Below are 25,295 nucleotides of genomic sequence, written 5' to 3'. Positions count from 1 at the left end.
AAGCAGGGTCTGAAGGAGTTGTGGAGCTGCAGCAGAGTGAGTGCCTCAGACTAATAAGAAAAGGTGACCTAGAAACCCTGATTGGCAATCACCACTCTGTCGGAAGCCTGCAGTAATAATCCTCACTCTAATTGGATTAGATTGAAAATGAAAGGGTTTTTTCCCCCCAACAAATACCTGAAATTAATAACCAGCTCAGGCCCGGTGCATCAGTTACTATTATGAAAAAACCTGAGAATTAAATTGCTCCCTAGGCACTATATCAAGGGTTTACAATTTCTTCTTTGCAATTTTTTTGAGAACACTGAAGGACCCTTTGGGGCTGCAAAAGGACTGATTTAAAGGATTTACAGACTGATTTAAAGATAGAAACTGCTTCCTCTGGAAATGAAGCAGTGCAGCAGGAGACCTCTGTACTATTACTATGCTTTTTAAGGGTTTTATTAATTTAATGGTGCAAATTCTTGCTAGCTTTCAAAACCTCCAGCAACGAATTTCCTCCATAAACATTGCTAATTTCTGAGAACTGACTGAGGTCTCCAAGCTTTGAAAATGAATGTTAGTGGTTCCCTGTAAGTCTCAGCACTCTCCTCTTTTGGTACCAGAAGGGTGGGACAGGACAGGACAGGACAGGACAGGACAGGACAGGCACCAACACTGGTCTGATCAGCAGCTCCCCACAGCCCCACTCAGGGATGCCACAGGAGCTCAGAGGAGCTCCCATGGGAACACATGGGAGAGCTCTTGCAGGCCCCCTCAATATTTCCAGAGCCCTCAGAAGGGCAAATGGAACCACTAGGACCAGAGACCAGGCTGGAGCTCAAAGTGACACAAGGTAGCCTGGCTAGAGGCTGGACATGGAAATGGGAGGGCAGAGATGTGATGGGTTCAGTGCATTCATTTTGTTCCCCAACACCTGTGATTTCTGTTGAATGACAATATTTCCTGCATCAGAAATTACCATTAATTCAGGCACTGCATGTTCCTGTTCTTTTAAAAGCACTGAGAGTGGAAACACACTGTAACACCCCTGACTGCCAAAGCCAGGGTTAAATGTTCCTGCTTTAAGAACTGGTTTGAGCTCAGTCAATGACAAACCTAAAAGGTTTAAAATACATTTGTAGGTTAAAGCATTGTCAATACAAACAACCATTTCAGTTACCCAGATTTAGGCATGGGCTTGACAGACCCATTTCCTCCAAGGCTGCACTTACTTGTAGCCATCTCTGATGAAAGTGGCTGCAGGTGGCAATGGAAGTTGTTCAATTTTTGGAGGAACAGCCCAAGAAGGCCTGAAGATGCAGGCATCTGGAATCTTCAGAGGTAGGAGGCACTGGCTGGGCAGGATCTTCAGTGGAGCAAACAGGGAGGAGCCCACGAAAGGTTGAAATGATGGAACTTTGTGCACATACGAAAAATCCTGCAACATCCAAGTGACCTTGGTTACAACAATGTGGTCAGGCTGCTCTTTAGATATTTATTTTTAATTAAAATCTATCATTCTGCTTGAACAATCTACAATTACCTTCTTCCCCCTCCAAATGAACTATATTTATTCCTTCTACAAGGCAACCAAGAGTAGTTTCTTCAAGAAAACTCAGCTGAGGCTCCCTGTTATCCCAAGATGTTGCACAGCTTTATGGCAGGTTTCACAATTGGATCAGGCTCATTTCAGACAGGCTGTGCCTGAAACGTGAGTGCACTATGAAATTTTCACACTACCTTTTAGCACCTCATTTAGGCACTTAAAAGATTGATCTCTGCAAGACTTCTGTACTGACAGTGGGGAGAGGCTGTCACAGTTCAAGGAACCCTGAGGTGCATTGAGGCAGCCCCTCCAAACAACCCCCACAGTGGGGGTTCACATCACTCTAGCAAGAACAGTGCACACTTTGCATGTGCCAATCATTACAGAGTATTAAATACAAATATCTAAACAATCCAGCAAACACAGTATTGACTATGAATGAAGTTCAGCCCACTGGGCTTGCAGTGACTGTCATGTTTGCTCGCAGAGAGTGATGACAAGAACTTCAGCCAGAGTTTCTAGAGCTATTCCAGCTCTTTCAGGAGAACAGAACTAGTCCTCTTGAGGCACTACTGCAAAGTAAAAATCAGTGTGAAAATAGTAACAGCAGTCTCAGTATTTAACATCTCATTTGAGCTTTGCATTTTTTCCCTTGCACCTTGTCAAGCATTGAGGGATGAGGAATGTGTGGATTTCTATCTCCAGCTGCAGAATGCTCAGCACAAGGAATCTGCTTCCATGTTCTCAGAATGATCAGCAATGGGTTTAGTGTTTGTTTCCCCCACTGGAGTGTATGAGCAGGTGTGACACACAGAGAAGCAAGTCAATTGTGCTGTTGGAAATGTTGTCAGGCAGAATTGAAGTAAGTATTTTAATACTCCTGTAATGGTTGTGAGGGAGATTAAAATATCTTCGGTATCAATGATGCCCTGAAATCTGCTCCCACTCCAACAGCTCAACTAATTCCAAGAGAGACTTCTTTTTTCCAAGCCCAAGTTATCCTATTCTTAAACAAACAATTTACTGTACAAGCAGAAGAGAAAAACCAGCAAGGTCTGTGGCAAGGCAAAGTCTTATTAACCTTATAAAAAACTTACTTCAAACTGCTGTAGTGGCACAAAAACTTGTGGATGCCCCAGCTCAGGATGGGCAATGGAGACTGTCCTGGAGCACACACTGAGAAGGTGCCTCTTACCTATGTGGCTCCAAGGGAGAGCTCAGGGAGGAAGGAAGGGAAGATCTGGCAGTAGCAAAGCAGACTTGCCCCATGTCCTGATGTCCAGCTGGGTTCTGCCATCAGGAGGGACACAGGGAATTCCCTCCCACATCTGCAAGCCACAGAATTGCTGGGACAAGCTCCCTGCCAGCTCAGCCCTTGGCAGGGGAGTGAGCTGGGAATTCTGGGGTCTGGCTGGACACACTGGACTGGCACCAAAACATGGGAGCACAACCCTGGAATGCTGTCCCACACGCTGTCCTGCTTCCTGCCAGGGACAGGGACTCCCTTCTCTCTCAAAGCCAAAAATGAAATCTCCTGTGGAAGTGTGGAAGGAGTCACCCTCCCTTTGCCACAGCCTCCCTTGCAGTCTGCCTGAGGGATGCTACTCCTGCTGGCAGGAAAATGTCCTGGTTCAGAGCTGACCACATCATTTACACTGAACAAAGGCATCCATCAGTATCCTCACACCAACACACAGCCACTTCTTGTCCATGCAGCTGCAAGGGTGTCCCTGGCTCAGTAATGCAGAGCCCTAAAAATCAGCTCTCAGTTAATTCCAACATGGGCACAAAGGAGAGGGAAGGAGGTGGTGCTGGGGAGAGAGATGGCTGCTGAAATAGAAGGAACAAGGCTGTGGCACATGAGGGACAGGGTGGGTCTGAAGGAGTAGAATTAGGCTACACAGTCCAAGGTTGGGGACTACCAGCAAGCCAGAGTTAGAGTGGGCATCTCCCTTTTTATTCCCTATGAACAGAGCAGCTTGCTGTAGAACAACATGCTGTGCATTTCCACACAAAAAGAACATTTTTTATTAAAAAAACAAACCCTCAGGCTGTATGCATGGAAATATGGCAACAGTACCTTCTGACAAAAGTGACAAAAGGCAGCCCCAGAAGTGCAGTAATGCAGGACACAGAGGCAGAATCATTTGTGCCCTGCTCTTACCCTGTGATGGAACAATGACACAACCAATGTATATCAGTGCTGATGCTGGTCCCTCCATGGGATGCTATGGACAAATGGCCACACTGGGATGTCAAAAGAACCCAGAGTCCCCAGTTACAAACAGCTCTTAACTGAGACACTACAGGACTCAAGAGAGGAGGAACTAGGTGACATTACCTGACCTGTGTTATACAGAAAGTCAGATAAGAATGGTCCCATCTGGCCTTAAAACTTGTGAAGTAACATCAGCTGAAGAAGAAACAGAGCAAGTTCAACCCCCGGGCTTTCTCAGAGAATTTCAACCCTAACCAAAAAAGGAACATTTCAGAGAGATAAAGGCAGCCTTTCTACATGCACCACTTTATCCCACTGTGTGCCAGCATGGCAGCAGGGAGGGGGGCACAGCAAAGGTGCCACAGAGAAATTATCTGAAGAAATACATCATTTAACAGCTACTTAGGCACAAGTGTGGTGTTCTTCTATACATGTACATTCTTTCTCTTAGGCACAGGGCTCATTTCACAGACAATACTGTTTGTTTCCTGAGAACACTCAGAAACATTACAAACATAAAATCACAAAATGCCTACAGTTAAAGTCAGGGAGACAGTTAAAAAGCTCTTCTACTAGAGAAGAATATTTTTCCAGCTCCAGACTGACAGGTTCTTTACATGGGTCCAGCTCACATTTGTTAGTTGCTACATACACTACATGGGACTTGTTTATAAAAATCGAAGTGTGCATAGATGAGTTTGTAAAAATCCCACATTTCTGGCATGTTACCTTAATTTCTTCAGGTTTAGGGCTACCTAATCCATCTTCCACCTCCATTTTAAACTCAGCCAGCTGTGTTGGAACCATGTTGACCATAGGACTCTCCATCATTCCCAAGGCAGTCACAGTCTCTGAACTTATTCCATCCTTATAATTCATCACTGGGGAGAAAGCAGGGTGCTGCTCTAAAGAGGGTGGTGTTGGGAACATCCTTTGGAGATCTGCCACAGCTGGAGGATGAAATAACACAGTTAATCACTCAAATACAAATTCTCAAGGAAATCCAATAAAACAGAAGAGACCAATTCAATGCTAGCTCTTATTTCATCAGTTAAAACTAGCAAAGTTTCTCCAGACTTACTGGGGTTCTGACAGCAGTGTAAGTCTAGAACAAAAGTTAACTCCTAGGGACAAATTCCCCAAATTACTAGGGATACTCTGAAAGGTTATTGTTCAGCAGAAACAATAACCTGGTAGACAGACAAACAGATGTACAGTTTACCAACAACTAATAAATCCTTTGTAACTGGAGAGGTGAATTGAATTAATGCCAAGCTCACTCCAGTGACTGTTTCTAAGGAGTCACAGAGAAGTTTCCTCCCTTTGCCAGACCTAGCCCTAAACAGGAGGCCTTTGGAATTCATGTGCCCTGATTCTCCAATCAGTAACTGTAGCCTTGTCTGGTCCATGGCAACCCAAGTCCTGCCACAAACAAGGGCAGTTCTGCCCAGGAACAGACTGTCAGGCATCCTGAAGTTCCAGGGCCAGAGAAGCCACAAAATTATCATTTTGCATCACAAGACATTAGGCCAGGAAGATCCCTAAATGACTTCTCAGGAAATTAATGTAATGGAATCATCCATTGTCTATTTATCTTCTTTAAGCAGAACAACCAACCCCAACAGAGATGCTCTATACAGTGTAATGCAATCAAACACAAATCACAGCAAAGTCTTGCATGTTGTCCCCAGCTCCGTTCTGCTTCCTTCCAGCTACAGCTTCCATATTTATTTTGTGTCACATTCAGCATAAATGTTCTATTTTCCTTTCTTGAATTAGAACAGATCCTCTCTGGACAAAACCATCAGTGGTGACCACCCTTAGAGAAGGGTGAATTCACACAAGTGTCTCCTCTTAAATACTTTTTTGGACAGGTTTAATGCCCAATCCCATTTCCATACCCAAGCTGATAAGACACAAGAACACTCTTATATTCAATAACATCTGGAAAAGATTTTTGGAAAATTCATAAATCAATAGAGATGGGTTTCTGACTGGTAAACACTCTGTTGTGGAAATCCAAACAGGTAAGAAGTGTCCTCAAAAATTTACAGAAAAAGGCAGAAATAAGTGATGGGATTACAATTATCTATGGACTATGAATTCCTGCACTAACAGTACATTTGTGTAGGATGCTGAAGCCTCAGGATGTGACTCCACTCTGCCTTAACAGAGCCAACCCTGCATGTGATGCTTTTGTGCTCAGAGATGACACAGCCAGGCTACTGAACTCTTCAGACAAAGGGAAACCACTCAAATAGGGGCAGTCCTCACAAAATGCACTTCTTTTGGTAATAGCTGTCCAAGCTGAACCCAGTCCTTCAGAATCTGGAGCAGAGTAAACAATGGACTATGAATTACTCCCACTCTGTCCATATTCTTTTTTTCCCACTCTCTCAGTAACTGATTTTTAAAGACCTTAGTCTTGTCCTGATACAGGATAAATAAAAGCTGAAAAAATGTTCAGCAGAATGGAAGAAACTCTTATCCACCAACATTAGTATGGAATACAATGTCAGGCTGGCAGCTGGATTTGCTCCCTCTGTTTCTCAGCAGAGAGGTGCTTTAGGCACTGGAGAGGGGACAGGAAGGTGAGGAAGGTGAAAATGAAGGGTGGCCAATAGGAATTTATGATGCTGTACAAGGCACTTCAGCTCCCCAGAGACACTGCTCTGCCTCGACAGCTGGTGGCAAGGCCACAGCTACAAGTGGAGTGTATCTGTTTAACTTCACACTACATCATCTTCTCACCTCCAGCTCACTCCACTTAGCAAAATTCTGCAGTGCAGATTCATAAAAAAGTTTAATTACAAAAAAACCCCCCAACCCTACAGCAACAGGCAACTATCATCATTCATTTTCATGTGTGTCATGCTTGAAAAAGCTTTGCATATTTTAAAAAGCTATGGATCAACTAAACCTGTCAAAATCCAATCTCTGTATACTTCAGACTTCTACATTTGAGTAAATCAGCACAGCTTTTATGGGTCCATAAAACTCTGACTCATCTCCTTCAGACTGTTTTTTTTCTTCACCTCAATTTGTTCTCATTACCAGCTGAAGTTAATGAGAAGGCATTAAAGAATGATTTGCAGAGAGATTGGATTTCTGCTTATAGTGGCCACAGAAATCAAACACCCTTCCTTCTCACCACTAAGTAATTTGTAATTTGATTCGTTACTATTATACCAAAAATTCTCACCTTTCTCCTGTCCCACAAACACAGACACATTTCTCCTTCATCTCCAGAGAAATGCCTCCTACACCAACAGAATCAGAGATCTGCTCAGGTGGGAAAAGCCCTCTGAGATCATCGAGTCCAACCACTCCCAGCACTGCCAAGGCCACCCCATGTCCCCAAGTGCCACATCCACAGGGCTGTTCAATCCCTCCAGGGCTGGGGACTCCAGCACTGCCCTGGGCAGCTGTGCCAGGGCTTTACAGCCCTTTCAGTGAAGGAATGTTCCCAATATCCAACCTGAGCTTCCCCTGGCCCAGCCTGAGGCCGTTCCCTCCCCTCCTGTCCCTGATCCCTGGGAGCAGAGCCCGACCCCCCCGGCTGTCCCCTCCTGTCTGGTGCAAGAAATGCAGCAAAGCCCTCGAACCTCAGAGTACAAGTTACCATTCCCAACAGTAGTTGGCACAGTCCTTACAAAAAAGCCCTATTGTTTTAATCTAATTTCATACAATTTCCTAAGTTTCCTGCACTCCCATAACCTCCCTTGTCCATGTGCAGGGCCTGCACAAGCATCACTATCACAGTCACCTATAAAAGGTCTACACCCTGCCTGCAGTTAGAACCCAGCACTTTGATTTTAATCATTTATTTCCATATCCACATTAAACCCTGAAGGTGATTTTAGTTTTAATTTGTCAAATGTTCAATGCAATTTTCTTCCAAGAAAGGTTGCACCATCATGGCCAGTTAGTAAGCCATGGTTCTTAATACTTTGATTTCACTAAGTAGAAGGATTTATACTTTAAGAGGGAGTTTGTAATGATGGAAGTGCCCAACAGTGAGCAGAGAATAGAGGAGAAAGCTTCCAAAGGAAGATTTATAACAAACCCCTCCCATAGCTCCAGACTAAGACAACAATGTCAACAGAAGGGTACCTCCTATCTCAGTGGGCTCATTAGAAACCTGTGTCTGTGTTACCACTGCCCTCAGGCAAACCTGGCAGTCCCAGCAGCAGAGGCACCCTGTTGCCCCGTGGCACTGCAGGGCCGTGCTGTGGCTGTGAGCTGTGCCCTGGTACTCACTGGGAGGGTAGGGAACTGCAGTCCGGCCGTCCTTGCCCAGCGGCCGCTCCTCGGAGCCCGCGGCCGGCAGCTTGGAGCGCAGGGCTGGGGACACGGCCTGCAAAACAAACACTGCACTCAGCACACCCTGACACTCAGTGCACTGCACAGCAAACACAATGCCTGCTTTGCCACCCTCCCACCCACTCCCCACAAGGAGGCTGGATTTTTTCCCCCCTTTCAATACTAAAAACAAAAAGAAATATTTGCCTGTCTACATATCCCCCCATAAACTGAGGCATACATATAACTGCATTTTTATATTTCTGTACACACACAGAATATATTCAAAATGTTATCACAGGCCCTGAGGTTGAAATGCATGTGACTGCTCTATTTGTTTCTATGTTTGGATTACTTCAAGGTAGTAATGAGAATATGACAGTGAGAGTAAGCCCAACACATGCAAATGTTCAGACAGAAAATCATTAGGGCTGTCCAGGGCAACTTTAGAGAAGAAAGTGATTTTTTATTTTGACAGAACAGTCCTCTGGTAGATTTTCATATTAACTGTGGCATCTGAAATGCAGTTTGTGTGGGACCACAGTAAGGAAATTGGTGTACTAAAAAAGTCCTGCCAAGAACAAGGCATAAGACTTTTAAACACTGTTACCTACTTACAGTCACTTTAGGACTACCTTCTGTACCATTATGGCTGTATTAGATTATGCTTAAAAATACCGACTATCCAAATCTTTGCCTTCTCAGGCAATTCCCCCCAGCCCCAATAACTGAAATAAAATTGCATTTCTTCTGTATTTCCTAACATGCAACAACTATTTCTCTTTGCACTGAAATAAAGTGCTTGGAGGAATATGAGGGAACATGACTCAGGGAATTACTCAGGGAATCCTCGAAGGTGGAATTTATTTTTCTTTGGGTGGGTTCTCCGACAAGGTAGAAGAACCCATCACCAATTAATAAAACTTGGATCTTTTCCACCATAATTCTCAAACACAAAATTCTGACAGAAGTCCAGGACACAGAACTAGATATAATGGATTTACAAAGCAACTGCATGGCTCTCCCTATGGAAGCTCTTACAGCCTGTCCATACAGGATGGATCTCCAGAAGGATCTCTTTTTGTGCCTGCCTACCTGGAAACTCCCTCTCCCATCTATTAGGGATAATCCTCCCCACCAGGACTGCTGTTTCTGGCCTACAGAGCCCTGATCCCCAGACTCACCCCCAGCTCATCCTCGTCGGAGTTGTCGAAGATGTTGTCGAGGTCGTGCAGGGACGGGGCCAGGTCGGTGACCTGGGTGAGGCTGCCGGAGCCGGCCCTGGCAGCGCCGTCCTGCCGCGCCTCTGCCAGGGGAGCAGGCAAGAAACGGGAGCACAGTCAGGACACGGCAGCACATGGAGCACAGCAGCCCCCCTGAGCCCCTCTGCTGAGCTCAGGGAACAAGGAAGGAGCTGCTGCTCATTGAAACACTAATCTTAAAGAAATTAGGATTTTAGTTAAAAGTTAAGGGTTAAAACAAACTGAGCTTAAGATAGTTACCTGAAACTTAAATAATTGATTGCCTGTCAATTTATGTTTGCTTAGCTGTGCTTGCAATGGGAAAGGATGAAACTAGTAATTAGGCCCAAAGAACACAAACAATTGCAACCAGAAACTCATTCTTTGCAAAACTGGAGTTGCCCCAAAAGCCATTTGTATTGTCATGAATAGAAAAGGTCAGGGTGAGGAAGACTCGCCTTATTCCTCCTTTTAAGACCCCTCCCCACAAAAACGACCCCAGACTTAATTCAAGAAGCTAACCACGCTGCTTAATAGCTATTCAAGCTAATTACCACAGCAAGTAGGGATGGGAGGGGCTGGTATTATGAATATGTATTTGTTTGAACCTTTTGTCAATAAATAGACTCTGTGATCACCTGTAATTTTGCAGTGTGTATTAGGGAGCTACCCCACATTGCTGCCCAGTGCTGAATAAACATACCCTTTTTAAATTTAAATTGTTAGAGAGTCTTTTGTCAGTCACAGTTGAGTATCAGTACTAGACCAATACTCATATCTTGGTAAATCACTCATTTAACATTCTAAAAAACACATAATTGTTTTTATAAAAAGGACAAGGAAAATCAAGTTTTTTCCAACTTGGGAGCTATCTATAGCTCTGATGTAAGAGATAAAAGTTCAGATGTTATTCTTCCCTTCAGATCTTATGGCATATGGGTATTTTTGCTTTGCAGAGTGAATCAAAGAGCTTTAACTCACCAGTCTTAGGAGCAGAACTGAAAATGGACATGGCATCTTTTCCATCAGGAACTGGTGTGGAATGGCCTGTTGAGGGGATTTCCTTGGAACCATCTTCTGACTACACAAAAAATCAAAGAGATTTCAGGGATATGAATTTAAGCTATGCAAGAACAAATGTTTTCCTATGTCCAGCCAGTCTCAGGGGTCTGAGTTAAAGAAAAGATTTGACAAAGGATTCCATGGACATCATTCAGCTCTGACAGCCAGGTGATTAACCACCTGAAATTCTCCAGAAAGAAAACATCTTTTAGAATGTTTGCTTGCACAGCCAGACACCAAAACAGCTCCATAAGGGACAGGATACATAAGGAGCATGGTGCAAGTGATAATATAAAATAATAATTTTTTAAAAATTAAAAATATAAATATAAATATATACATGTCTGATTTTATTCAGTGAAACAGACTTGCGTCTTCCAGAGAGCTGTAGAGCAAACACTGTGCTACAGGATAAATCCCACAAAAACACTAATGCTAAAGACTGGATTTACACCTTACCTTGTTCTTTTTCAAAGGATCTTTCTCAGCCCCAAGTTTGCATTTTTTATTGACAGTGAAACTGTACTTGATGTCTCCATCTTCGAAGGTGTAAGGATCAGTGGTGTCTCCCCAGCCTTCTCCAGGGGGTTGTAGTAGAGGCAAGGGGTCAAGATAGTTCAGGGTCTGCACTGGTTTCTGCTCTTCCAAAATTTTAAACCGTTTATTAGGCTGTGCTAAGAGCCTGAAGTGAAAATAAACAAGCAAAGCCACCATGAAACAAAACCAGCATGATCTGTAGCTGTCACACAAACACAGTCCATGGCTCACTTCATCCCCCTTGATCAAGTAGAAATGGTTTTTTCCTCAAATAAAGGATGTATAGCATACATTTAGTATTAAATACCTTACTGTATTAAGACCTACTTTAGGACAATGAAAGAAGAATCAATTTTGTCACTATATAAATGAAAACACTTTGAAGTTCAGCCTTCCCAGGCTGTGTTTTTCAGGCTGAAATCCTTTTCAGCCTAGCAAACTCCACTGTGATTACCAAACCCAATAATCTTTTAACTCAGTAACTCTTCCTCAATTAGTTTTTCCTAAAAATTTTCATTAACCACTCTCTCTGATGCATTTTTTAAAATGCATTATCAGAATGGTACAGTAATTTTTAGGCTAACATAAAATACAAAAATAGGTTACAAAGAGATTGATCAGTTCTTTCAGTGTCCAACATAAAACCAAATATGAAAAAGGCAAGCATCCTGCAATAGTGTGTTTTCATTTTAGTATTTGGTGCTCTCTGCACCATATGTCATGGTGAAGTGAAGCCTTAGCCTTTCTCAGTTGAAAAGTAGAAATCAGAGTGATGACTTAGGGTTTAGCTTTTATATTTTTCAGATTCTCTGCTGCTTGGTATGTGGCTCTGAAAGTTCATGTTGGGTGTTGGTGAGTTCTCTTCACAGGACAGTTGGACAGAGCAATCCCTTCCTAGGCAGAGAATCAAGGACACCCAGTGCCCAAAAATCAAACAAAGGTGAAGGGAAGGGGGCAATTCAGGGGGCTCATGGTCTGGGGCTGTGGTTGGACAATTGACCCCAAAGTGTGGATGAACCAAAACTTATAAAAGTAAAGACTGGTGGTGACCAGGATCCAGCTTGGATTTGATTTGGGTGTAGCCCCAGCCAAAGGTCCACGGTGAATCCTTTCAATAAATAACTATTTTATTCCTTTTGCTCTGTTTAATCTCTGTTCCAGGTCAGCCTTTCCAGCATCAGTTTGGTGATGCTGAAAACTGCCCAGCCCCCTGCTCAGAGTGTGCTCTCACCTTTTCAGTGCAGTGCTGTCGGGGTTGATCTCCATCCTGCCATCATACCGCTCACACGGCAGCTCCGGCGGCCGGAACTCGGGGTCGTCACTCGAAGGGACACTGTAGGTCCTCCACACGTCCACGGCCTCGTTGCTCTGAGTTATGCCACAGTACAAGGCTGTCTCACTGACCTCTGCCATCAGAGGTAACCTCTGTCCCACCAGGACTGTCCTGTCATCTAAGCTGGGCAGTGGCTGCAGCTCCAGCCCGCTGCTATAGAGTGCTGGGTTCACAGGAACTGAAGGGGGGTCCAGGTTCTCTGCCTCCTGACCTCTGGGCTGGGGGCTCAGAGTGGGAGGCAGAGGGGAAGTGGGGGAATGGGGTGAATCCATAGGATTCATATTAATTTGCTTGCTTGGATTTCTAGCAGGCAGCGAGAGCGGCTTCTCGTATTTCCGGGAACTGGGGACTTCCAAAGCAGACTCCATCCCAGCCAGCCCCAGCTTCTGCCCGGACGTGTCCTGCTCCATGCATAGCTCTTCAGTCACCGAGGGCCGATGGTGAAATGGCATCAGGGGCCTTTTTTGCAGTTTCTCTCCCTTGTCCTGCCTCTCGGTGGTTTTGTGCTTTGAGGAGGCAGGAGGAGGCAGTGCCGAGGCCGCCGCCGTGCCCACGCCGAAGCCGGGCTGGGGCAGCGTGGGGGGCCGGCCCGAGGCTCCGGCGCAGCGCTGCTTGAACACCTTGTGCCTGGAACAGGAGGAGAAAGCACTCACTGTGTGCTCCAGCCAGTCACCCAGCCTCAGGCCAGAGCCAAACCCAAGGAACAGCACGGAGAAACCTCCTGCCTGCTCCAGATCTTTTAACAGGCTTTTAACTTCTGCCTGATGGAAGAAGTTTGAATAAATATTTTAAAATATTCAAACCAAAATAATGCAGTAACATACAATCTGATTACCGGCTTCATACGGCTTTTTTGACTTTTAAGACTGAGAAGCACAGGATTGAATTTCAGTGTTTCACATCCTGCTAAAAAGTATCTTCATCATCCTGATGATTATTCCTGAGGATGTGACAACAGGGATATAACTCTGCCCATAATTTTACTGGTCTTTTTTGTTATTCAAGGTTTTTTGTTTATTTGATTTTGTTAAGCTAAATAGAAATTGAAAGATATGTTTGTGCTTAACATTGCAACCTGTTTAAAAATAAACACCATTTCAAAATGAAAAGCTCCATCCCTACTTTATGAAGAACAACAAGACAACAAAAACCCATTTCAAAACATGTAATGTGCTTTCTACTTCAAAAGATAACCACCATGATCACAAGTGAAGTACACTAGACTGAGACAGGTGCAAACACAACCTCATATGCTTGCTGCTCCCTGGAAGCATGCAGGCTGTGTGGGGTTATCCCAGCTTTCCCGGGGCTTTGCTGTCCCCAGGACACGCTGCAGATTCCCTGCAGCAGCAGATGGTCTGTGCCTGCAATCACCCTAATGTGCAGCTAATGCCCTGGTAACTGGAGATTTGCCTTAAGCATGTTCTTGTAACATTTCATTGCCTTAATTCTCCATCATTCACTGTATTTTAACTGACTGCACAGAATTATTTCAGACATTCTGCTCCTCACACACCAAGCTGGGTCTGCAGGAGACTGAACTTGATGCTGAGTACCAGACAGCCCTTTGAGACTCCAGATCTAAGATCATATCCTGACATTTATCCAGTACATGGAATGGACAGAATGACTAAAACAATTTCTATATGCCAGCAGCTGCTCAGGTTCTGCAGCTACACAGAAAGTATTTATTGCTGTTTGAAATCAGGTACTGCCTTCATTTAAGGTTAATGTTTCCATTTCCCAGCTGCTGTGTTTACCAACTGCAGCATGATGCAGTTATCACTGGAGGGATGAACAGACAGTGTGAAATTGCAAGTACAGCTGAATCTTTCCACAGAACCAGGCTCCCACTGCCCACTATTATTCCCATCTTTCCAGGCAAAGCTGGACCTCAGTTTTCCACAGGAAACACATGGCATTCTGACAAAACATTTATCTGTTTCACATTCTTGAATATATAAATACAAACAATGAGTATAATCGGGGGAAGAGCTGCAGAAAGCATCCTCTCATTTGGGATAGAGCAGGGAGTGTCCAGGTTGAACATCCCACCCTTGTGGGATGCACAGTCCCTTCATCTCTTCCTCTGACTACACAAAGAACTGCATGCTTAAGGAATAATTTATTTTGGTAAAGGGGCTTTTATCACCTATCTTACAAGTAGATGGTGACCTTGAGAATTAAGAATTTCAGCAGAAGCTTTTCACAGGACTGTTTCGCTGCAAACTGGGGATTTTTTCTAGCCCTGCAACATCTGATAGCTTTAAGAATGGTTAAGTATATTGGTGATGAAGGTTTGTCTTTCCTGAGTGAGGAGTTCTGGAACTCTAACCACCAAAAGATGACAGATAACTTTAATAACTGCCTAAAGTGTTTGTGTTAGTAAGCTGTGAATTCTTTCTGATCCAGTGACAGTGGGTGACCAGGCTGCAAAGGTTTAATATTCACTTGAGTGGGTTTTGTTGCCATGGCAGATTGACCAGAGGCACATGAAGTGGTCTGTAAGGATGTTATCCCTCTTCCTCCAAATATCAGGATGCTCACAAACTTAGGCACACCCTGCCCTCCTCATCACAAGATTTAACCACTTAACCAAAGGTTACAGCTCTGAAAAGCTGCAGGATGAGCTCCTTATGAATGGGAACTGTTGGAGTAATCTTGGCCCCAGTACCATCATTTTTCCACTTGGATTGGCTCCTGCAAGTGACAAGGGGCTGAGATGCAGATTCATCCCCAAATGTGATCACAGGTTTGATATTACAATTTCCTCTTGTCTCAACTAAAGTAAAATTCCCTTCTGTAATGTATCTGTCTGAATTAAACAGGGCTCTTGCAATATGACAAATGTTTATTCTCTTCAAAGCTCACCTGGAACAAGAACAACTGACTCTTTGGACTGGATCCACAAAATCCCAAGAAACATTATTGTTAGGAACTTCCTCTTCCAAATTTGCAGCTGTAATTTGATTCCTCCTGAAGAAGAGAAAATTATTTTAGTAATCACCACCTTTGGAAGAACAAAATTTTTTAAATGTACATGCATAAATTCATATATGTTTCTCTCAGATATATTACTTCCTTCTACCTGACTTTTGAAATTGACAGCAGATCCCTGTACTACCCCTTAAATGTACAGTTTGATTTGTGTAGGAAGAAGGTCCCAGCTCTGTGTCAGCTCTGTCTGGAGTCTGAGCACAAGAAGCGAGAGGAAAGCAATTTAAACTCTTTCTGGCAAGTAGTCTGACACATCCAATGAGGAAATTGCATGGAAATAGGAAAAAAATATTTCAGGGCTCATCATGCTGTGATACACTTTAAATCTCCAGTACTAAAGGTCTATGATACTAACATCAATTTATACACCCTTGTCAATTGAAATTTTAGTCCAACTCGTGTAATGCTTTACAAATACTCCCCTCAGAGCCCTAAATAACAAATATATACAATCTGTTCTGCAGTCACACAGCTTTCAGTGTAGTAACTACAACTGGAGATAGAAGCTGCCATCACTAAATCTGAGAGCACTTGGCTGAAGGCACAGCCTATGGATATATGGCCTCAAGGACTGTCACAATTAGGATATACAACTGCAAATGCAACAGGAAATGTCAGGAGTTCTCAGCTGAACACAGGGACAAATTTTTTTTGATAATACACTTTCTTTGATAACACTGTTTGGCATCATTAGCTCTGATTGGTGGCAAAGGAATCCTGTAAGGAACAACATTAAGGCAAACTATGCCAATTTTAGCTGTATATTATGTGTTATGAATCAGCAAAGCACGAGGACTGCTGCCATACTTGGACTGTGCCCTGTTGAGGATGCATTCCTTCCACACACGGTGAACAATACGGTTGTGAAATTTGGGAGTAATCTTGCTTGATTTCTTTGGACTGTGGACACTGACTGTGCTCTCCTGGACTGCTGGATGGCTGATGCTGCTCTGAGAGCAGCCACTTTCTCCTGCAAGAGAAATAAAGCATTAATGTCAGAACTGTTCTTCATACTGTCACTTGGTATTTTTTCCTGGAAGTCTCTTAGCAGGCTGCTGACTACACTGATGTTCCCATTCACTGGGGAATGCTCAGAGCATCCTAACAAAACACATTGCAAAACCACACTTCCTTTGAGGTGACAAAGGTGGCACTGGGTTGTATCACAGACATGGGCAATAGAGTTGTGCACATACTACACCTCATGTGATGTGATATACTCTGTATATAATAGATCCATATGTATCTATAAAAAATACACTCCCTAATAAATGGAGGTACTTTAGATAGCCCCTACAGCTCTGGATTGAATCACTAAGAAATAGTGCAGATAGAGCTTTTTCATTATTATCCTGGATGTTACACTTGAATTTATATAGTCTTTGGTGAGTTGCTTTAAAGACAAAATTTATTGTAATATGGATGGTCCTAAAAGCATCTATTAAGAAAACTAATCATTTATGTAGACTATTTCAAAGCAAGGATCAGTTCTTTATACTCAACATTAAACCTCACTGAGAAAATGAATGGATCACTGATGCTTTTCTACAGACACAGGTTGGGAGATCTGGGAGTGCTCAGCTGGAGAAGAGAAAGTTCCAGAGAGACCTCAGAGCTCCTTGCAGTGCCTAAAGGGGCTCCAGGAGAGCTGGAGAGGGACTGGGGACAAGGGATGGAGGGACAGGACACAGGGAATGGCTCCCACTGCCAGAGGGCAGGGATGGATGGGATATTGGGAAGGAATTGTTCCCTGGGAGGGTGGGCAGGCCCTGGCACAGGGTGCCCAGAGAAGCTGTGGCTGCCCCTGAATCTCTGGAAGTGACCAAGGCCAGGCTGGACAGGGCTTGGAGCAGCCTGGGATAGTGGAAGGTGTCCCTGCCCATGGCAGGGGCTGGAATGAGCTTAACTTTAATGTCCTTTCCAACCCAAATCACTCTGGAATTCTGTGCCATTTCTTTACAATATGCTTGAATTGAAATACTAGAATCAAAACTGGCTTTGGAGAGATTTTCCAGTTGAGAGATACACTACTACAGAAATTTCCAGCAGCTTATCACCAGCAGATACACTATTAACACTGCATATAATATTCTCAGTATGTATTTTCTGTAGGATCATCAAAGAGATAATAAATGAAGATATTACTTCAACATGTTTGAGAGCCTGAAAACTCCCTGCACTCCATTCCTTCCTGTGATGCAGAAGCCTTTAGCAGCTTTTGTACAAGCAGATGCTGCTTTTCCTCCCTGCAATGTGTTCCTGCTTAGCTGAACTGAACTCCAGCACATCCATCTTGCCAAGCCCTGCTGCAGCAGCAGAGGGAGCTTTGGGTCCACGGGCCTGGGCACCGAGTCCCTGCTCTGGGCTGGGGCTGGAACAGCAAGGAGGGATGTGCTGCATTTTCACAAGGTCACACCAGGGTACAGAACACTTCGTCCTCGTGCTGACGCAATCCAAGCAGCCTCAAGTGTGAAGTGCTGAAGGCACTCAGTGCTGCACATCACTGCAGCTAACAGGGAATCCTGCTGCTTGCCACCAGGTCACTTGCAAAACACAACTTCTGAAATGGTGCACAAGCTGCCCAACCCTCATCTTTCATTCTTCACATTATATATTTCTTTCTCCACTTAGACCTTGACTGATTATCTTTTTGTAAAGTCATACATTGAAATCCCTGGTCATACTGAGGCTTGTGCCTCTGACCATGTATTTCACTGGCTTTCAAATGTTCTCCAACAAGTGGGAATTTGACAGATGATACAAAAACAAACAGGTCAGAATTTCAGAACTGGCAAATGTGCCCTCCTTTGGAGAAGGGGAGAAGGAATATGTGTGCAGACAAACAGCACACGCACACAGAGGCATCACATGTCAACAGTGGGAGGAAAACAAGGAAAAGTCTGATGGGAAGGGAAGGACAGGGGGCATGAGAGGATAACCAAGGAACTACCAGGGCTTTCAAGTTACATTGGAATGCATTAATTATTGCTTTCTATAATTATGTAATATTTTATACTATACAGTACAGCAATATACAGCATAACAGGAGACAGAATTGCACAGCAGGCAGAAACACTTTGTTCTCACACACTGACACTAACTTTTATCCATGAACATCCCTGGCACAGTCCTGGAACACACAGAGGTACCTATGGCAGGTAATGGCACAGTGAGTGGAGGACACAGCAGCCCCTTACCAGAGGCCACCACACAACCCCTGCAGTCCAGACTGGTTCCACTGTGAAAAATGCCACTCCCCAGTTCCAGCAATAACTTGTTTTGTTACATACTTTAGACACAACCATGGAAAACATGATTAAAAGAGAACTGAAGAGATCATTTAGTCCAGTCATTGCTTTAAAGCTGGATGAACAAATCTGTTTCTTAAAAACAACCGTACAAAATGCCCCCACCAAACCTCCTAAAACCCATCATCCCTCTGCTAATGGAACTTCTGTAGCTTCCCGACAGCCAATTTATTCCAACATTTCATTATCCTTCCTCAGAGCAAGTTTTTCCTCCTGTTTAACCTAGTTTTGCTTTGCTCCACTTTAGATTCATTACATACTGGTTGCAGAGAAAAGCTTATTCTTTTTCTCCTTGAAATTTCACTTCTCTAGACTAAACCACCTCAATTCTGTCCATCTTTTCCTGGAGGTCCTGTTTGCAAAATCCAGGATCACTCTCACTGTACTTTCTTGGACTCCAGTCGATTTGTCCACATCTTTAGGTGCTCCAAACTGGACCTGGCACTAAAGCCACATTTTAAACTGTATTGGGCAGAACTAAGTATTATTCCCATGCCTCACACTAATCCAGTTTATGGGTCACATGAGTGCTTCTGGACTGCATGACATGCTGTTCCAATCCATTCCTCCAGTTTTTCAAGGTCTTTTAAAATGGTTTTTGATAAAAATGAATCCTTTCATTGTTTGCTGAAGAGGCACCCCTCTGATACAAATTCATACTGCCCTCAAACAATAGCAGAGATCAAACAGAAGCTGTGACTGCCAGATTGGACAACACAAACTCTTTTATACAAATGATAGTTTATAAATATTCAAAAATAGAATCCCCCTTGTGATATTGTACAAGTGTAACAGGGTTCTGAAAATTTTAAAAACACAATAGCACTTTAATATATGCATCAATATTTGGATGGATTGTTATTTAAATGGTGATCATCTTGCTTCAGTTAGATATTAATTGGCTTCTTGTTTGTTTTAATTCTCAGTTCCTTTGAAAAACACCATTCCAAGTGAATTTACATCTCATATTCTGACTTATTAGCAGTAAATACTAAATACTTTGATTGTTGTTATAGGCTCTAATCATGGACATGAATCCAGACATGCTTTCTTTGGCTTTGCATCAAGGTTCAATGGTTGGACTTGATGATCTTGGAGGTCTTTTCCAACCCCAGTGACTCTGTCACTCCAGGACTGACCCTGCTGATGTGACAGAACTATCCCACAAAGGCCAAGTTTGGGAGTTCCCCACTGAGGGTGTAACAAGGATTCTTTAGCCTCATCTGGCTGCACAGTCTCACAGAAACTTGTAGGGCCTTTGTACCTTTGACACTTCTTTTGCTCTGTGAAATTTAATAAGTGCTGCCCAGTAGGTTCAAAAATTGTCCAAGCTCAAGAAAGTTGCCCAGTGGTGAGAGGTTTTGCAGCAGTGCACACAGATGTACCCACAGGAAAGGGAGCTGAACCAAATTCACCTTGTTTTGTGTAAAGGGATGCTCACAGCACTGGATTTCCTTCATCACAGACCTACAAAGTCCTCCTCCACACTCCTCCACTGCCTGCCTTTACCCTGCCCTTGGTCACACAGGCATTCCCCAGGAGCCAAGCAAAACCCAGAGTCTGACTCCATCTCCCCAGCCCACTGCTTACCCATAACAGCCTGCTCTGGAGAGGTGGGGGGAGTCAGGGGCATCCCACAGGTACTGACAGGATCCTTCACGCTTCCAAGCCCCTGCTGGCCCACATTTATATGGCCTGAAGCACTGGCAGTGCTCTGTGACACTGGGATGTCACTCTGGGAGATGAGAACAAAGGCTGAAGGATACACCATCCTCACACCCCCTGCAGAGAGATGGAAAACCACAAGTCTTAGACACACCTGATAATATCCAGCAACCACAGCTACTTCCACTTTTTTTCAATGTCAATTTGACAAAACTTATTATCTGAAATACAAAGAGCTAAGGAATTTCCACGCTAATATACATGCAGTCCTCTGTAACCAGCACAGAGCTGAAACAAGTAGCTCAATCCAGTGAATAATGGCATGTGGGATACAGGGAGTACAAAAGCTTGAGGCAACAGAGCTACTCAGATGTTCCGGTGTCAAGAGAGCTACGAGAGAATATAGGAAAATTATAATGGCTCTTTCTGATTAATTAGATGACTTTTTTTTTTTTAATCATGGGGAAGAAAATAATCCTTCAGGCACAATATTGAAACTTACCAACAATGACTTCAACTGCTACAGGGAAATCGTTGTCATATCCCAGCTCTTCCTCCTCTTTCATGCCTTCCTTTTTCTTCAGCACCATGGGGTAGAAGTACTGCCACTCCTCCATGAGCTTCCGAGTGGCAGGGTCTGACATCTTGTAGGACTGGCCTGTGAGGGTCCCGTTCAAGCCATAAGGACTCACCAGCACTGCAACACAACAAACAGCAGCCCTGAAGGACTCAGCAGCACTGCAGAACAAACAGTCCCAAACAACAAACAGCTCCAGCTCTGCTTGGGCACTGGAGGGTCCAGGGAAAGCCACTGCAAAGCCCAGTACAGGTGTGAATCCAAACCCACAGAGCACTGAGCCCTCCTGAGCTAACACAGCACCCCATGGTAGTTTGGTTCATAATTTGCACAGCAAATGGAATTCCAGCAACCCCAGTGTTGTGAAACAGCACTCAGGGATGAGCACTCATGGAAAGAATAGAGCACAGGAACATTTGAGACTTCTCGGCATAAAAAAGGATAGATAATACATGAAGAAGAGTCACAAAAAATAAGGAAAACTACTTGTTTAACAACAGGTATTTCCATTCTGACTAAAACTAAAAGTTTTGCTTTTAGTTGTATTTGACTTATGAATTCAGCTCACTGAAATAAAACGTATAACTGAAGTGCCTGAGCCTCTGTCAAAGCTTTACATGTAGACACAAAATATTTTCAATAAAGCTTCTATAAATTAATATTGCTGTAAATGATCATTTCATGTGTCTCTGGCTGTCTTTTTACTCTGTGTTGAACTTTACTAAGATTTCCTGCTTTAATTGCTTTGAAATTGTAATTTCAGACTGTAGTAAAGACAGCATAATGGAATGACTCAAAATTCTTAATGTTTTTCTTTTTATTTTTTTGTAGAGCATCACATGAAAATTGCATTGTGAATTTACTAAGCCATCAAGTTAACTCTGTAAAATTCTAACTTCTTAAACTGGCAAATAAATAGTCACAGATACTTAAAAATTTTTCAGTTTCTGCTACGTTTTCACACCCACTCACCCCTGGTTTTTAAAATAAAACAGTAAATAGTTGCCAATGTATGAATGAGTCCTGAACCAGATAAACTCAGTATTTGCATCCACATAGGATTCACAGAGAGACCATGTCAGAAAATCACATGGGCGCACTGACATCCTTAAATACGAATTCTTTTGAAAGTGAAATGATTGATTTGCTTGGCAGGAAATGTTCCCAACAATGAGAATGGCTAGCAAGTTCAGGAGAATCCTCCCCCCAGGGCTGCTGGGAGCTGGGTACCTTGGAAGGGCGAGGGGGAGGACTGGGCCATGTGGATGTGCTCCTCGGTGATCAGGTAGATGGGCTGGTGCTGCGCGATCTCCACGCTCGTGCACACGTTGCTCTCCCCGTGCAGGAAGAACGTGAAGGCACACGACAGGTGTTCACTGCAGGACAGGGGGGACAAAAGGAAACATTTCTGTGTTAATGGCTCCAGGAGAGAAATCAAAGCCTCAGAGGCCAAGCACACACCCTCCTGTCCCACTCTGAGGCTCCTTGCCTGGCTGACAAACACATGACAGAGGGATCTGTCACCAGACAAATAACTGACAGTGTTGGCAGCTGTCTCATTGATGTGTTTTCATACTTGTTTCATTACAAATAAATGGGATTTTAACACATTTCAAGCAGTAAAACTATGGGTCTTCAGAAATTTCTAACATCTCATGAGAATCTTGATTAAAAAATAGAAAAGCACATGAATATTACAGAAAGTTGTCAACAACCTATGGTGAACCATGGATTTGCCACTGCTGACCAAATTTAACTTGAAATGAATGGTATTGAAAATGTTTTTACTTCTTTCTACCCATAGAGTGATTCCCATCACAGAGAACTATTTGCCTGAATATTCCTTGCTATAAAGCCACAAGAAAAAAAGCAAACAAAGCACATTTCATGTTTTAAGCACCATTTTAATCGACTAAAAATGTACAAAGCTGCAGTAAGTGTGCAGAGACTTTTCAGAGCTGTGCACAGTTTTATGGGTGTTGCCTTTGGCACAGGGCCAGCCCTAATGGGACCTGTGTTTCACACACAGCTCTCACTACCTGCACCAAGAAGAAAAATCAGTGCCACTACAACCATTGCACTTCAGCATTTAAGTCAACCAACTGTTCTGCTACTGCTGCCAGTCGATTTCAAACAAAGGCACTGATGGTCTAGAACTGGGAGCTGCTCTAATCTCACTAAATCTCTGAATGATTCCACACACTGGGTAGAGTAACTTGTCATCCTGTAGTCCAAGTTACTCTTCTGTGAACCTCAAATCCTACCACAAAAAGAGACCAGAGGAAAAGCTCAGTTGAGAACAATCTGGAGAGAAAGGTTACTGAAAAAGGTAACAGCTACACTTCCCCTGGTGCTGCCATCCATGATTCTGAAGTACCTTGTAACAACAATTCCACTAAATAAAAGGTTTCATTATGTTTCAATTTCCACAAAGGAAAGAAATTTCACTATCCTCAGTGATGAAGTGGTAAATTGATCATGAAGTTACATAAGGGGGAGGAGGGAGGGAACAGGACATGGGACAAAATGGGTCAGACTCCAGGTATTTCTATCCCCAACAAGAGAAGTAAATCAATTAATGCAATATAACCCCCTGAACAATGGATTTCTGCATGTACAAGAAATACAAAATTACAGAAAAGTCCAGTTATTTAATCAAAGCCCATTAGTTTCCTTACACAGGGTGAGCACCTTTAATATAAACAAGGTTTTAATAAATAAAACTTCCATGAGAAATCTGGTGTAAGATCAAGTGGGGATAATGTCTACAGAGACTTCACATGCAGCAGGTCAGCATTTCCAAAGCAGAGAGCAAAGCTGTTATTTTCAGCTCCTTTCTTTAGGATATACACAGAAATACTCTGGATAGTGCAAGCTTCCTACAGGATTTATCTGTGGGTCTTGTTTGGCCACTATTGAATTGAAGGGAAAAAATTGGGAGCATCCAGGAACCCTCTCAAGTGTCTTGCAAATGCTCTGGCAGGAACAAATCATGTGCAATCCCATGCACCACTCACAGCTACCCCATCAACACTGTGAGGATAAGGAGCACACCAAATCAGAGCTTCAAAGACAAAAGGTTTGGTTTTGGAGGGAAGGCAATGCATGGCACTGACTTTCAACTGAGAATCACATAACACCAGAATTAGGAATTGAGATCACAGAATTAGGTAGCTTCAGACTAAGAGTACAGACAACCCATTATGGGGGAAGAGGTGCATCCATACAGTGTCAGCCCATCTCTCTTCCCTGAATGCCAGATGAAGGAACAACAGCAATGAATGCCACTGCTCACACCCAGCAACAAGGACTCATCAGTGAAAGATGGAGCATTTCTAGCACTGGATCCAAATTAAACCATGCCCAGTTCTAGGAAGAGAGCAACATCAGTCCAGCAGGGCTTTCCTTCAGAGCAGAGCTGGTGGAGCTGCTGGCACAAGGTCCAGCTCCAACCAGAGCCTGTGCCTTGCTGCCCTCCCTGACCCCACCAGCTCTGCCAGGGGAGAGAGAGGCACTGACACACAAGTGAAGCTCTCTCTGGTGTCAGTCACTGCCATAAGCTCAGCTTTCAAGACCAGAAATAATAAAGATTAAGGTTTGGGGACTTCCTGCAGTCCCCATCAGCTCCTGGCACATCCCAGGTGAAAGTTTCCTTCAGTAGCAAATAAGAATTTGATTTGAGCCCTCGCTGCTGGGCTGTGTTCCACTCTGGCATGTGCTCCCAGCCTCCTGACATTCCTGCATGCAGTACAGCTCACACCATTCCTAAAACACCAGCCCAAAGAAATCACTCTGGCTACAAATGTGAGCCAGGTCTTGGAAAAAAATCCAAGTGGAGCAACCTCACCCAGCCCCAAAGCAGCCAGCCCTTTCACAGTCCCAGCACAAGGCTTCACCTGATCCACCACTGAGCTCCACACTACCTTCAACCTATTCACATCACATAAATTGTTCAGGTCCTCACTAGAGTCTTCCAACATTACCAATATCCAGTTTTCCTGCCAGATCCACTTCCCTCTGCACCAACAAAAAACTGAACACAAAATGCAGATCATTCAACACCTAAAAACATTCAACATCTTGTTCAGACTGGGTTTTTATTTTATTTACATTTATTTCAACCCAGTTCAAAAACTGAAGCTGACAGGCTTTTGAGAAGCCACTCCACTATCTCTGCAGGTTTTTTAACATCCTCATTTCTGTACTCTTTCTGATCAGACGATAAAAGTGTCAGAAACCACCAGGAAAACACATGAAATGGCTTCCAAATGATCTCCCTGCTCCCCAGTGTCTGTTGGAACACCTCCAGCTGCCAGCTCAGGACAAGTACAATAATACAAGTGCTGCTAATTTTGCACAGCTGTGCCATACATTCACTTTGCACACACTAAGGAATTACACCAGGAACCAAGGGCAGTCAGAGGCATGGTTTGACTCCTCCTCTGACTCTGTTAATAAAACATTCATAATACTTTATACCTTTAAATTTGAACTAGTTTTGCCCTTAAAGTGCTTTCTCCCACTCCT

General features: G+C 43.6%; 1 protein-coding gene across 1 annotated transcript in view; it reads right to left on the bottom strand.

The window, feature by feature from the left end:
* MED13L (mediator complex subunit 13L) overlaps window positions 1-25,295 on the bottom strand; it is a 168,459-nt gene that overhangs the window by 24,286 nt on the left and 118,878 nt on the right. The window contains exons 5-16 of the mRNA XM_033075785.1: window positions 21,999-22,144; window positions 20,694-20,888; window positions 20,117-20,308; window positions 16,026-16,188; window positions 15,093-15,197; window positions 12,120-12,848; window positions 10,811-11,033; window positions 10,271-10,370; window positions 9,233-9,354; window positions 8,007-8,103; window positions 4,476-4,696; window positions 1,215-1,420 (exon numbers count right to left, since the gene is read on the bottom strand). Of these exons, the coding sequence (XP_032931676.1) occupies window positions 1,215-1,420; window positions 4,476-4,696; window positions 8,007-8,103; window positions 9,233-9,354; window positions 10,271-10,370; window positions 10,811-11,033; window positions 12,120-12,848; window positions 15,093-15,197; window positions 16,026-16,188; window positions 20,117-20,308; window positions 20,694-20,888; window positions 21,999-22,144 (2,499 nt within the window). The remainder of the gene's footprint in view (window positions 1-1,214; window positions 1,421-4,475; window positions 4,697-8,006; window positions 8,104-9,232; window positions 9,355-10,270; window positions 10,371-10,810; window positions 11,034-12,119; window positions 12,849-15,092; window positions 15,198-16,025; window positions 16,189-20,116; window positions 20,309-20,693; window positions 20,889-21,998; window positions 22,145-25,295) is intronic.

This window comes from Catharus ustulatus, chromosome 18, assembly GCF_009819885.2.
Source record: "Catharus ustulatus isolate bCatUst1 chromosome 18, bCatUst1.pri.v2, whole genome shotgun sequence".
Taxonomy (NCBI): domain Eukaryota; kingdom Metazoa; phylum Chordata; class Aves; order Passeriformes; family Turdidae; genus Catharus; species Catharus ustulatus.
This window is presented reverse-complemented; position numbering and strand designations above follow the sequence as displayed.